The following is a 16,268-nucleotide window of genomic DNA, read 5'->3' on the forward strand; positions in this document are numbered from 1 at the left end:
AAAGTTATTAGGAATTTTTATTACTTTTGCGATGAATTTTGTGACGAAAAATAATTTATTGTAAATCTATCGTAATACACTATTTTTATCAAAATTTTGCAACAAAAAATAATATTTGTCGTAATCTACAATAAATTCAGATTCGTTACAAATCTATAACAAAAAACTGAATTTGTTGCAAATTTACAACAAATTTGAATTTGTTGTAGATCTGTTCAAATTCATTGCAGATCTGCAATATGAATCTAGAATTCGTTACAAATCTACAAGGAATCTGAATTTGTTACAAATCTGCAACGAAATCAGAATTCTTTTAGATTTGCAAAGAAATTCTAAATTTGTTGCAATTTGCAACAAATATAAAAATTTATTGCAAATTGTGATGAATTTAGAATTCTTTGCAAATTGCAACGAATTTTGATATTTGTTAAAAATTGCGACAATTTTTTATATTCGTTGCAAAAACTATATTTTTGGTTGTAGAAATGTTTGCGACTAAAAATTTTTTTAGTTGTAAAATCAGCGACAAATTTTGCAACGAATAGGATATTCGTTGTAGAATTTGCAACGAATTTTTAATTTTTCGTTGCAAAATTTAGGGACGACTGATTTGCGACGAAAATTTTTTCGTCGCAAATTTCGTTGCAAATGCATTTTGCAATGATTTATTTTGAAATTCATGGCTAAATTTGTCCCTAAATGATTGATTTTTTTATTGATTTTTTTTTATTTTGGTAATATACTAATATTAACTTGTATTCTGTTTATTTTTTTTAATTATTATTTTTTTATTATTGAAAGTTGTATACAATATATAATAATTATTTTCATTATTTAATATATAATCTCTCCAAATCTAAAATCGAAGGATATATATATATATATATATATATATATATATATATTCTATTATTAAATTTTCATTAAAAACTTTTCTATTTAATCTTTTTGCATTTAATATTACCTAAGTTTATATATTTTATTTATCTATGTTTAACCAGTCATATAAATGCCCAACATTAAGCTGTACTGAAATTAGAAATATATTTTCATTCTTGTGTTTTTTTATTAAATCCCTATCCAATTAAGCACTATTCATTGGTTAAGTATTTTGTATATATTGTCATATAGTTTTACACATAATTCAATCCATTATTCTAGTAAAAAATCTATTTAAATATAACTATTTCTATTTTTAAAATAATCAAAAAATTATCCCTCTTTCAAAAATAAATACTAGCAATCATAAAACTACAAAATGTAGTAAAATCGATTTCTTTCACTAAGGGTAAAACTCCCCACATGTACTCCATAGTCTACCCCTATATGCCTATCCAAATCTCTTGAAATATAAACTTTTATGCAAACAATTTAAAAATTCAATCATATTTAAAAGATCTAACCCAAGTATAAATTTCATTTTTTTTTACATAAAACTTAATAAATAAAGCATAACATAAAAATTCTAAAATTAAAAGGAGTTCTGTTATTACCATTATCATCACGAAGAATATCCTACTTTTAAAAATATAAAAATAACATCTTATCTATAGTTTATTCTCACTATCTAATTGTAAAAATATGAAATATGAGTTTGATTATCTTACACTTGTTTTAGTCAAAGTTGCTATAATCAAAATAGCTATAGGATTATATATATTCTTACAGATTTAGTTGGTTAGAGGTTGATAATTTCATTATAGTGATATAAGAGATCAATTTCTATCCTCTAGCTATTTGACGGTTGACTAAAAACTGATTTAATAATTTATCTCCCTTTACTTAATTCAAGGATGGGATGTGAGAAATGTTTGAGATGAACGTATTCATCTTTTACTATTAAGAATTATATAGTTTTGGCTAAAATATTTTTAAGATAGTGAAAATTAGGAGATTATTTTGATATTATTTAATAATAATAATAATAATAATAATAATAATAATAATAATAATAATAATAATAATAATAATGTCAATTTAAAATTCTATCGAACATTATGTAACCGAAAACATTATATTTATAATCCTTGTCTAATATAATCCCTACTCAACTTCTGAAACATCTACTACATATTTATCAAGTCATTTTGCTGGTGAGCTGTATTTTGTTTTTTTTTCTTCTAATTATGCCATCTATTAATTCTAACTTCTGAAACATCCACTACATATTTATCAAGCCACTTTGTTTTGCGAGCTGTATTTTTTGTTTTTTTCTTCTAATTATGCCGTCTATTAATTCTAGCTAGTCTATTTCAAGTCTTTTAACTTTTGAATGCATGGAATTCTACAGTTGTAATCCTATAACCGTATTTTTGAGTTTTCCAAAAAAAACACTGTATACTACATTAGTGTTGACAATTGTGCGAAATTGCAAGTATGAAAAGTAATGACATGCCGTGACTACAATCAGTCCGCAGTACAGTTTGGGGTTAATTTTGAGACGGGATCCCCGCGTCGTCGCAGATGCTTTTAGGTCATGGCGACGCTGCGATCTCACTGGTCTCCGATCCCTACGCTCTCTGATCCAATGCCCTCCCTGTAACGCCCTCGCCTTCCTTTTCACTCAAACCCTCCGCTAGTGAGACCGCCGGCGCCGGCGCCGGCGCCGCCACCACTCCGCTGCTTTCTCCTCCTCCCCTCGTTCGCTCTCCTCCGTCGCCAACACTCCCCCTTTTCACTCATCTGCGGTGCAGGTGCGTCCGCTGCCACCGCTGCTGTCCCTCCACACTCTCATCCCTCTCCGTTGCCGGCTGTGCGGTGCTCGTACGTGATTGGTTACGTTTCTTGATATAGAAAATTTCATAGTTTAATTTATTAAATTTTGTTAATGATAATTTTAGGTGTGCAATTTGTTGTTAGTGATAATTTATTAAATTTCGTAAATGATAATTTAAGTGTTTAAGTCGTTGTTGATGTTAATTTTTTTTACATAAAATTCCTTGTTAATGTTTAATTTGACACATGAATTAAGCACTTGGTTGTTTGGGAATGATCCGAATGAACTTTACCATATGAAACATTTCAACTCCTCTATTTGATGAGATAGTTTTAAAATGAACTATATTTGGGATATTTAAAGTAAGATAATCTTCATGCTACAAAATTAACAATATATTTACTATAACAGCAATATCCACAAATGTTCAAAACTTGAAACATATAATGCGCTATAACAACTCTCCCCTTTCCCCTTGATTTTCTATCTTACTTTAAATTTTGCATGATCCATGAACTAATTTAGCTCAAGGTTGTTATAAATGAATATAAATATAATATCTTTCAACAAAGCTTTGATAGTGCATGCATTGTAGAGTCAATTTGTATTTTTTGGGTTTTAATAACTCATTGGGTTTTTACCAATTCCATAATTTAAATCTACTATTGAATTTTTAAAAGAGTTGTTTAAATTTGCTAAGATTTTATGATAATCTAATCATTCTTTCATGGTCATTAAAAGGGGTTAGGATCGTTGTATTAATTTATCTTTTAATTTAATAAAATTTCCCCTATTTATTCATCGAGAGTTTGTGTTTGGCATCATGATTTGTTCATACTACATCACTTTATTTATATGAAACAAAATGTTAGGCAATCTTAGACTCTGTATATTCTGGAGGGTGGATAGAAGAGGGAAAAGAATTAATGGTGGAAAAGGATTAATTATGGAAAAGAAAAGAAAGAGAAAAAGAGGGAAAGAAAGGAAGAAATGAGGAGAAACTTGCAGCAGTGGCTAGGCTATGGCCATGAATTGTGTCCAGACCACAATCACAACCATGAGCTCACCTCGACCTCATTGTTGGGGGTTGTTGGTTCGCCAAAGCTTGTTGTTAGGGGTTGTTGGGTTATAGGTTTACTTGAGAGTTTGGTTAGGGAGGAAAGAATATTCGTTCCATCCAATTTCAGGTGGAAAAAGGGTAAAACTTAATCCACAGAGATTACAAATCCTTTCTTTCCCTAATTTTGTGTCAAGTAAATGGAGGAAGTTGTCTTCACTCTCGTGCAATCGATTCTTTTCCAAGTCTATCTTTTGTGGTAAACAAGGCATTAGAGTAAAAGAAAAATAACAAGGTTGCAGTAAAACACAACATTAGAAACCTGAAAGCAAACACTATCCATATAAACAACAAGAAAATAAGCTAGTATTAGAACATCGTATCGTCATCTATTTCAATCCATAGTATTAACTTGGAAGATGATGTTTTGGTTCTATGGATTGAAACAAATGATATTATTTTTTAATACCAACTTATTTTCTCATTGTTTATATGGATAGTGTTTGCTTTCACATTTTTTTATTTTATATTTTTTCAACTTTGTAGTTATGATGCTTTTGCTCTATGACTTCATTTCCTATAATGGAAGAGATGTAGCATGAACAGATCACGCCAAACACAAACTCTCGATGAACGAATATGGAAAATTTTATTAAAGTGGAAGATAAATCAATACATGGTATCTTATCTCCTTTTATGCATTGAAATTATGGTCGAGTTTTTGTAAAACATTAAATAATAGATCTATTCTAAAAAACCTAATGATTTATTAAAATCCAAAAAACCTATTAACTAGTTAAAACTAATTACTTAACCCTAAAGAACTCTTACTAATTCAAACTCTTAACTACGTTTGGAAGGAAACAACTAGGAAAGAAAGAGCACAAGGAAAAAATTTCTGTATGACTTTCCTTTGATGAAAAGATGACATGAAAAAATTGTTTATCCGGTTGTTTTCTTTGATGGAAAGAAATAAAGAGTGAAGAAATTTCCAAACTTTATTTGTTAAATATTAAAAAAATGGAAAACATAAATCAGAAATAGATTATAATAGTTTTTTTTTTTTTGAGTTTTTAAAGCTTGGATTTGAGTTCCATTACAGATGAAAATGAGGCTTCTGCTCAAATAGGATGGCAGTAGTAAATCAGAAAACTAGGGAAAGATTTCCTCAACTTTATCCTTCCCTCTAGTCTTTTCACCAAAGGAAACGGAGGGAAAATGCAGCTAGAACAAACTTTGTATCACTTTATTTCCTTTATATGTTCCTTCCCCCTTAGGAAGCATGCCAGAGGCTAAACCTTTTGGGTGTTGGCCTCCATCATGAACTAAGAATAACCTGATCCAAAGCTTTCTAAGTCATAGAATGGAGCATGCAATATTCATTGGTAGTTTGGCCTTAAAACTAGCATCTACCTTAACTATGTTTTACTTAAAATAATAGAAAATTATGTAAAAGGATGCATTAGTTGATTTGCACCAACATGTGAAACACCCTATAAAATTATTTTCCAAGTTTACCTCTAGATTTTTCACACAACACCAATATTGTTATACACTGTTAATATTAAAGATAAACTTTCGAAAATTTTATGAGCACTAATGGGTTGTATATCAACCACTAGATTAATTTGATTTGTCCTTTTCATATTATATTTAGAAATTTCAACGTGGGTAGTGATGTACTTCACTTAATGGTAAACAGAACACAATGAACTCCAAAAAAGGTGCAGGTAAGGTTTCTTCCACTTCAGCTGTAGGGGGTAATTCATCACGAGGTAAAGGTGCTGAAGATCCTGATTCTGGAAAAGGCAATAATGTGTTGAACAAGGGCATGCCTGGTTTGGGCTTAGATTCTCAGGAGAATGGGTGGGAGGTGTATGCAAAAAAATCCAAGAACAGAACTGGTGGAGCTTCATCAAAACCTTGGGAGTCTTCAAATACTTCTTCTAAACCTTTGGGTCATGTAGAAGGGATCCCTAGGCAAGGATGGGGCACAAATGTAGGAGTTGGCAGAGCCTCTGGGAATAACTGGGCTCAAGCCAGTGATTATCGTAGGCCTGGCGGCAGAGGAATTGGTAAGCAGCAGCAACCTACTAAGGGCTGGGAGACACAGTACGTGGCCCCACCTGCTGGTCCAGGTGTAGTGCCACCACTGCAACACGGTTGGCAATGGGCTGCAAGAGGCGGGTCATCAGGTTCTCAACCGAAAATCTATGGACCTGTCTCTCAAAATCAACTTCAGGATGGTTCCTTCGGTGGAGATTTTGACTCTGATGATAATATTGTAACTAAACAAAAAGATCATGACTCTGATTCTGATGATGATGATTTGGTGGATGATAGTGATGGTGATCTCAGTGATGACTATGATTCGGATGCTAGTCAAAAGAGCCATGAAACTAGGAAGAAAAACAGATGGTTCAATGGTTTCTTTGAGGAGCTGGATAAACTGACTGTTGAAGAAATCAATGAATCAAATAGGCAATGGCATTGCCCTGCATGTCAAAATGCTCCAGGTTCTATTGACTGGTATAAAGGACTACAACCTTTAATGACCCATGCAAAGACCAAGGGTTCGACAAGGGTAAAACTTCATCGAGAACTTGCTTTACTTTTAGAAGAGGAGCTTCGTCGAAGGGGAACAACTGTTGTACCTGCTGGTGAAGTATTTGGTAAATGGAAGGGTCTGAAGGAGACAACTGACACGGAAATAATCTGGCCTCCAATGATGGTTATCATGAATACTATACTTGAACAAGATGATAATGACAAGGTACATAAACACATTTATTCCTATATTTTGTCTTTTCTAATCAGTAAATTTATTTTGGTAGTGCCTGCTATAGTGCTTTGTGATTCAGTTATAACTTTTGGTTTTTGTATTAGTTTAGTATAATTTTCTTTTTCTAATGATTTGTCTGAAATTAATTAATTCAATTATATTCTTCTCTATTGTTTGAGTTCTTTTGTAGCCTGATTTTTCTTCCTTGAAATTTGTCTAATGAGATTAACAAAATTAAATAAATCAATTAGATATTGATTGCTCATCTTGTCACGCCCTAGGGAAGTCCCTGTCCGAAGAAATTTCGGCATCACCTCCCCTGTACGGATGACAATATGAAACATTTCTACAGACACAATATACATCAGCCTATGGCGGCTGGATTATACACACAACCACGCAGTTATATATGCAGCCAACTCGGCTGATACTACAAAAATACAACCACGCAGTTATATATAAATCTAACAGCCCACTCGGCTGTACCAAAACCAAACACAGCGGAAATCCAATAGACAACACATACAACTATAACAAAGGCTGGCAGGCTGAGCTTACATCACACAACAAAACAACACTCCGAGAACAAAGCGAACCTAAAGCTAAATACACAAATTATATCAAAATCTAAATAAACAAAATGGAGCGGATCTTACGATGTAACGTGGGGACCGGCGGTAAGATACTCCAAGCGACTCCATAAACAACATGGTACCTGAAAAGAGTGTCCACGGGGTGAGTTCAACAACTCAGTGGGTAACAACTAATATCATAATAAAGAAAATAACAACCTAATCGTGCGTACGGTCTCGATACTGAAGGATAAATCGAATGAATAAAGTAGGAGAAAAGCATCTAACGGGACCGGGGTATAAACAGTGTCGCTGACGAGAGTGTCATAAATCACATGCATGCGTATCGATCGTATCATCCGTATAAATCGCAGAAGTAAATCGTGAAACAGCAATAATAAATGCATCGTCGTATGATCAAATGTTATGGTCACCACGGCGCGATCTCATCATGTGATAGTGAGACCAGTGGGTAGGGTGTGACAACCATACACTCTGCCATTGCTCACGATGGTGGCGAGGTGGACGGGATCTTGTCGAGTACACTATCCTCCCAACCCAAATCATAAATGGGGAGCTCGATGCTCTCTCTCCAGTACACGGCGGGGAGGAATCTGCCACTACTGCGTGTCACACTACCGTGAGCGGACCAACGGAGCAAAGCAGTCGAACCGCCTGGCTACACTGCTACACTAAACCGGCCGGAGCTAAGCAGGAGGCAGAACCGTTACGGCTACGCTGGTCACCGGACCAGCGGAGCAAACAATGTAATCGCCACACACTGCGATATACCACTAACCCACGGGTGGTGGTGTATGCAGATCGTATCGGCGATGTGCTCGACAATAATGGGCGGACTATCGCACAGATGCATCGTGCGAGATGATGCATGACACTAAACATGGCAATATCCTGAACAGTATAGCAATATCCATATATAGATATAAAATGTGTACCATAGGACAATGAATCAAATCAAAGGTACACAGATCATATAAGGTATCAAAACCCTAGGTCCTGTACATATATATAACATGATTGTGTCACTACCCCTATAAGCATGTATAATCAGATAATTACTAACATGATGTGCATAACAAATAAACAAACAAACATGTAACAGATCGGGTAGTGATCAACCGAAGCAGATAAGAAAAACACAATCGTTGCTATTTGTTAAAATCATTACTATGCATATCAAATGACATAAAGTCAAAGTACCCGCCTCCAAATCGAAAAGTCCCAATCGGTCCAAATTCGACGTCGAGATACTCGTCTCGCATTAAAGTCCTGTATTACCAATATATACAATTTTTATTTAGCTAATATCCAATGAAATAGCTAAACAAAAATCTCTAACACTAATAATAGGGCAAACCCTAATTAACACATAAACAACTAAATACACAATCCATTTCCTATACTTAATTCAACCCATAAACCTAATAAATCTACACATGATCGTCTAACTACAAAACATATCAAATATTGACCCTTACTAAATTCACAGCCGAGGATACTGCTACCGGAGAAGGGTAGCTGCTGGAAATTGTGACCGGAGTTGTGAGTCACCCTTAAACGGTGATGCTCGAATCCACAGCCAATATTAACCTAGAGTATGGATCGTTAGTCAGGAAATACACCAGTATAAATTGATTATCTCATACCTAAATCAAATCTATCATCACAATAGTCCAACAACACAGAATCTACAACAAGGGTACGATTCTCTACTCCTTACCTCACCACCTAGCCACTGTTGACGCTGGAACAAGATGGGCCGGACCAAGAACACCACAGAGTACAATCTCCCTGCTGGAATCTTTCCCACTGGTCGGATCAAGTTGAGATCAAGAAATAGAGATAACAAATCAAGCAACGACCAAATTCTAACCCATCTCACCTTCTTCCTCTCCACTGGTCGAAGGTGATCAAGAATCCGACGACAGTGCTAGGGCACGGGTGAAGTCGGCTGTCGGCACTAGGGCACAACTTCTATCGGCTACACCTTGGCTGGCGCCAGCGATCCGGTGGAAATCAGTCGGTTCCCCCCTCACTGCGACGGCTAGGGCTCGACTCCGGGTCGGAGTGGCAGCGACGCTGCTCGGCGCAATTCGGGGAGAAGAAGTAAAAGGAGAGGAGGAGAAGAAAGCTCGGCGCCGCGCGGAGGAGAGGATCGGGAGAAGGGCTCGGTGAGGAAAGGGAAGGAGATGAAGAGGATCGGCTCAGGGACGAGGAGTGGCTTTGTACTTGGGCGGAGAAAGGAACCGACGAGGAGCAGCGATTAGGGCACATGTCGCGACGGGAAAGAAGAGTGGCGCGCGGGTTTTCGGCGAGGAAGGGAAACGAAGAAGAAAAATAAAAATAAAAAGAAACGAAAAAAAGGAATTATAAATATAAACATTTCCTCGCTTAAATGGGTAGCCTAAACAGGCTTTTCCCGGTGCCCAGTTTTTATCCCCGTAAACTCGTCCATACGATCTCCGAAAAATTCCAGAAAAATTTCCAAAATTTCCGAAAAATTCCCTAAAAGTGTTATGCCCATTTTCGGTATTTTACACATCTTGGGTATTGATATTCATTCAATTAATGTGTTTGTCTTATTTGCTTAATAGTTGAGTGCTCAAGAAATTGGCTAAAAACTTTGTTTTCCTTTAACTTCCTTAGCCCTTATAACTACTCAAGCTTTCCCTTACTGATGCATAGTATCCGACCACTTTAGAACTTTAATTCATGGTTTAGTGCTGAGTGTTTTATGTAAATTCTGATATTAAGCTACATTTAATAGCTCAGGTATTTGATTTGAACGGTTACTTTTGCACTAGCTCAACTTAGGATTTTAACCAATAATGTTCCATGCAAATGTGAATCTTGACTCCTTTATCAAGAATGAGGTTCTAATAATACATGTTGTAAGTAGTCCAAAGTGGCAGAACTTTTTGTGACAATATAGTAAACCCTAGAGATGATACATTTACATGCTCAAGGGACATTGACATTATTGCTTGGTGTCGATTTGCTAAATGTTTTTGTATTTCACAAGAATGCTATATAGATGCTACCTTTACAGGAGACCCGACCACGGTTCGGAACTGTTGATTCAATGATTCGAAAAATTTTGATCATTAATCTTAACATTTAAAGGTGATTACGATTCATGACTTACAACTATCAGTTATGGTGTAGTTCGTGGTTCACGACGGTTCAAAGTTATTATTTATATTTTATTTTTTTTTAAATTTAAAAATTTATAAAAATAAAAAAAGACTTATTGATTTATTTAAGTTGCATACATATCCGTTTAAGATATAGAAGAATCAAAGTTTATTTAATTTGTTTACCTTTTTATCCCTATTACTTTAGAAAATGACGTTTTTACTCACTTCTATTTCCCATTTCCATAGTGGTAGTTCCTTTAGTATTGAAATCTTCTACCTTGTCCTCTAGAAGTTGCATTCATTGAGTTCCTTTTACGACTCTCGTGCAATCAATACTCTGTGTTTTAGCCACTTTACTTTTTAATCTATATTTTAAATAATCTTTGTAAATATTATATAAAATTCTTTTTGAATTTTGTACAATAAAAGCAAGATCAAGAGAAGATGAATCTTTAAATGAGATTAAGACATAATTCATAATTAACATTCCATGCAAAACATCTAATTTAAGTCTAACATCTAAAACAAATGCAACTTAATAAATATAAAAAATATAATAAAAATATTACTCTTATTTTGCCTTCATTGCTAACACACAAGAAGATAAAAATTCAATGATATTCATTTAAAATTAAAGCTATGCTACAAAAATCCATTACAACTAAATGAAAAGTTCGGTTGCGTTCTTAAATATTTTTAAAATTTAATAAATACTACTATATATGTTATATTAGTGCGAAAATAAATATACATTGGTATTATTAACATTTTATGCAAAAATTAAGACAATAGTTCTCTATATTGAAATGAATCTTGTAATAATTTATACGTTCAGTTCCAACATGTTGGTACATTATGTGGAAATTTTGTAGGTCACATTCTATTAATTTTATAAAATCTACCCCTTATTTCATTATATTAGGATGTGACCATAAATATGAAATAACAATTTTATATAATCTAAATTGTTTTTCTAAAATTTTTAATTCAACTTTCATGCATAGATTTAAAACATGACATACACATCAAATATGAAAAATATAAACCATTAATAGCGGATTGACATACAATTTTAAGTTCTTACTTGCAGTATTAAAACTATCATTAACAAATAATATTGAAAATATTTTAGAAGATAATTCATATTCTTTTAAAATTAAGCACATCAGTAAAGATATGTTGTGATCGGTGTGTGCTTCATTAAACACTTGATATGCTAGTAAATGTTTTTGGTTTGACCGAGAGTTGTCAATCCAATGACAAGTCACACTTATACATGAATGAGTTTGCCAATCGTCACTTCAAATATCAGAATATAAAGATACCTTTTTATTTCATTTATTAAATTCCTTAAATAAATCCTTTTTTATCTTGTCTTACTAATTTTGTAATTGTTCAAGTGAGTCTGGTTCAGGGAACATATTTAACCGTTCCGTTAAGTAATTTTTGACAAAAATCCTTAAATGTACATTTAGAACCAAAACTAAAATATATATGTTTAAAAGAAATAAATCTAACTTATGATTCTTTTAATTTAATATTAAAATATTTAAATAAATTAGAATCGGTATCTTCATTAGTCTCCATTAGTCGATGAAAATATGAATAATTGTGTTTGAGAATTGACTTCAAACTCTACTCAATGCTTAGTTTCAATATATCTCTAGAATTTAGCAATGATCCTTAACTACCATCCGATTGGAATTTGTAAGATGCATTGCAATATATACATTTTGCATGCATCTCTTCATATGGAAGAGGAATTTTCTCATAATGTTTAGTAAAAATAGATGATTTGAAGGAGTATCTCGAACCTTGGAAGTTTTGATACTTTTTTGTCTCAGTTGTCGGAAATGGCTTTGGTTCATCATCAGTAAGTTCACTGTCATCAAGATCCAAATTCGGAATTACCTTCTCTTTTCTCTTTCAAGACTGAGATAAGCTTTCTTCCATTTGAATTGAAGACGAGAAGTTGAAAACAATCGAGCTTTGGGTATTAAGAATCAAGATTAGAGAAGTTAATGTAAAAAGAATGAAATGGAGTTGTCTATATTTATAAAGTTTGGAGAATAACAAGTAGTTAATCATATTCATTTATCAAAAATATGATTAAATAATATGGACCATTCAAATAAAAAACACCTCAAACTGTAGGAACTATCGGTTAATGGAAGTTTCTAACGGCCGAAACCGCTGGTTCAAACGACCCTCCTCTAAAATGTCGATTTAAACCATCGGTTCACCGATAAATTTGGGTCGGAACCATAAACGACCCGTCTAGAGATAAGTTAGTTATGTTCTAACCGATTGGACTAGGTCAACGGGTAACTGAATTGGTTACCATTTCCATCTGAGTCTAGCAGACCCGGCCTTTAGGTAGGTCTACTTTACAATGCACCCAAGAAAGCTCACAAATAATTCATGCATATCCTGTCGTTGATTAAACCTCACTAACACATAATTCATGCATATGATGTCATTGATTAAACCTCATTAACACATAATTCATGTATATCAGGAGCAAATGACCCCCATGGCATGGTGCAATGGTAAGTGCCACGCCCCGAGGTTATACTTGTTCGCCTAATCGGATGGTACCCCTAGTAACGATATGAAAAATATGATATCGAACCAATTCAAGCCAACACAAACACCAATGCGATATAAAATCACTAAACTCATAACAATTGATGCGTATATGTATGCATATACATGTGAACATACTAATCTTACAATTATACTATTATTATGAAACCTATTTAACGAAGGAAAGAAAATAATAAATAGCGGCAGCAGAACAAAAAATAAAACAACTTGATAGAAATCCAAACTAGAGTGGGATCGACAGCCATGACCTCTGAGTGACACGACACATTCTCTACTTGCTAACTTGGAAATATAGGAAAAACAAGGGGTAATGAGTACAAAATACTTAGCGGGTATAAGAAGATAGTGCATGATCAATATATAAGGAGATCAAAAGGATGCAGTTTCAGGTAATAATACTTACTACAAAAGTAAGGACACTGACATAAAATTATCTACTAAACAAACCATAACCAATAACGTAACTCATCACTAGGTATAACCAATAAACCACCTACATATGATAAATACATAACAAGCATATAACGAGTCCTAACTGCGTGCAAACTCATGCTACCACTATCTGGTCGTCACTGTCTGCCAGCAAACTTATGCTACCACTATATGGTCTAGTGGGCAGACAGGTGAAGTAGCTATCTAGCTTCTCAGCTACGGACTGTGGGCGAAATCACACTACCACTATCTGGGTCTAGTGAGCAGTCATATGTATCATGATTGCTTATGATTTTCTCAACAACGAATGGGAGACAATGACCGACAGGATATACCAACCGTTACTAACGTCTTTCTCAACCACGAATGCGAGACAATAGTCATCAGGATATACTAATGTAACAATAAGAAGAAAATGAATCACATCCGATATAACACTCTATAATCATATCTCGGTCTAATTTCACTAGTGTATAGACATGAGCCTAAATAACCAATAAGGTCTAGTAAAATATTCGATATCCTACACTACGGTATGATTGTTCTAACAATAAACACAAGCTCAAATCATCAACCAGGGGTTAAGCTGGATACTCAACATCCTACACTACGGTATGGTGATATCATACATATATAAAAATCAAGCATGAAGAATCATGAGACTGCATAGATATAAAATGAATCATCTCTAAGGTCAAGAATACAAGGTCAAGCTCAAGAGATAATATGAATAGAGTCAAGATAAGCAAATAAATGCTACCTAATCAATATATAAACAGATATAATCATGCACTAAGAACAAAGATCTAAAGAAGACAAATAGGAATTACTCACCTCTAACGTAGAGTGTCCAAATCGTCTTCTAGTCAGATGATCTATCTCTAGCTCATATCTGCAAACACAGAATACGAAGAAACTCTAAGGATATATTAATCATTTAATTCGTTAATTAATCAATTAACTACCGAGTTAATTTAATTAACCGACTACGAAATCAATAATTCAATTAACTCTTAATTGATATTTAAATCAATTATCTATCCGATTAATATCCAATTAACTAAGGTGAATTAATTAATCACTCAATCTACTATTAAGCTATTAATCTTTTAAATATCACATTAATTAGTTAACTGCTCCATGAATCAAGTAATTAATAATTATCATATCTATCAATTAATCATATTATTATCTAACTAACCAAAAGTAATTAAATCTGTTAAGTAATATTAACGATTATCAATAACATTTCTTAACCCATAAATTAATCTGATTACTCATTCTATGTTAAGCTATTCAATTAACTATTTAATTAAATCAATTTGTTAATATTTGATTAAGCTTACCTCTGGACGAACACAATAGTCGGCGAAGACCACGACCGATGTCTCCCGACATGCAGGAAGAATGATGGAGGAGGGCCACGACGGTGATGACGTCTAGGCAGCCGAAGTGGCAGCTAGTCGGCATTGAGAGGAGCAGCCACGTGCGAACGCATGGACAATAAGGGAGGTCTGCTCGCGGTGGCTTGCGTGGGTTTACAGTGGCTTCAGTAGAGGCAGTGGCCGATGGCAGGCGTTGCACTAGTCCCGTTGGCCGACGATGGAGAAACAATGGTGCTCGCGAGGGAGATAGCTTGACAGAAGACCAAGTAGCGCCGGTGGTCAGGGAAGGAGGACACGGTGCCAGCATCATCCGGGTGCGTGGATGGAGTAGTGGTGTAAGCGGTCGGTGCGAGGGAGCGACGACGGTCTCTCGCATGGCGGACAACACCGCATGCATGGGGCAAGGCGCGGAGAAGAGGGGCGGTGACCTGCGATCAAGGCGCCAGAAGGCCGACGATGGAGATGGAGGAGAGGGACGCGAAGCCGTGGCTAGTAAGCAGAGATGGCGCGGTCGTCCTTGCGGGCAGGCGTGTGCTTGCAGGAAGGAGAACGGTGCTGGCAGAGATGAATACTAACCTAAAAATAAAGAACGGAGGAAACTTAGGTTTAGAAATATTAACTTAGGTTAATAGATATTATCAACTCCTTTAAATGTGGTATTTCTAAATAGACTTTAAATCTTATCCATTTATCCCCATAAAATCTAAAACGACTCATTTAAAATCTAGAAAAATTTCTATTAATTCATATAAACTTATTTCTCTATTATTTATCAATTTATTATGCTATTATTTTCCTAAATAAATTTAATTATCTAAAATTTTAACCTATATATATATATATATATATTTAATATATTACAGTAAGTGGTAGGATGAACTCTCATGTAATGAGGGTTCAAAGCTCACGCCGGGCATTCTTGAATGTCTACGGAGTTCCAATCACCGGTGACGTTGTGCCGTCCTCTCAGAACCCCATCTTCGCTTCTTGGATTTACCCAGGTGGCTGGTGGGAAATTTCTATGAGGCCGACCCGGTCACCTCCATGATTAGTCGCAGTGTTCTAAAACACGCCTTAGGAGGCTGCCTAGGTGCTCGGCGTCGGCAACTGCACCGGAAAGGCACTAGGCGGCCCTTCATTTAAAGTCCTACATTCTATCCGATTTATCTGCTCATGCTGGTTCGATCGCCTCTAGCCTCCTTTGTGTCTCGCCTCTTCCGGAAGCATATGTTCGATGATCGGTAAGTTTTTCAATAATTTATTTTATGCAATTTTTTTCCTCTTGCGAGCATCGCGGGATGTGTCCGGGAGCGCGCCCGCCGTAGAGCGTTCAGTGCTGTGATGTTTTTAAAAAAATTAATTTATTGTTTATTTAATTCAATAACTCCTAACTTAAATAGGGTAATTCGAATAGGCTTTTATACACCCTAACTAATTATCCCAATAAACTATATAAAAAATATATCTAAAATTAAAATCTTTTCATAAATTTTATTAATTTATTTATATTCTAATAATATGATATTGAAAATTTTAAAATTTTAATAAATATTATTAAT

General features: G+C 34.7%; 1 protein-coding gene across 1 annotated transcript in view; it reads left to right on the forward strand.

The window, feature by feature from the left end:
- The first annotated feature begins 2,397 nt into the window (after positions 1–2,397).
- Positions 2,398–16,268, forward strand: part of LOC122026611 (protein SUPPRESSOR OF GENE SILENCING 3 homolog) — a 47,474-nt gene continuing 33,603 nt past the window's right edge. Inside the window, exons 1-2 of the mRNA XM_042585348.1 lie at positions 2,398–2,763; positions 5,476–6,546. Of these exons, the coding sequence (XP_042441282.1) occupies positions 5,482–6,546 (1,065 nt within the window). The 5' untranslated portion in view covers positions 2,398–2,763; positions 5,476–5,481. The remainder of the gene's footprint in view (positions 2,764–5,475; positions 6,547–16,268) is intronic.

This window comes from Zingiber officinale, chromosome 1A, assembly GCF_018446385.1.
Source record: "Zingiber officinale cultivar Zhangliang chromosome 1A, Zo_v1.1, whole genome shotgun sequence".
Lineage (NCBI taxonomy): Eukaryota > Viridiplantae > Streptophyta > Magnoliopsida > Zingiberales > Zingiberaceae > Zingiber > Zingiber officinale.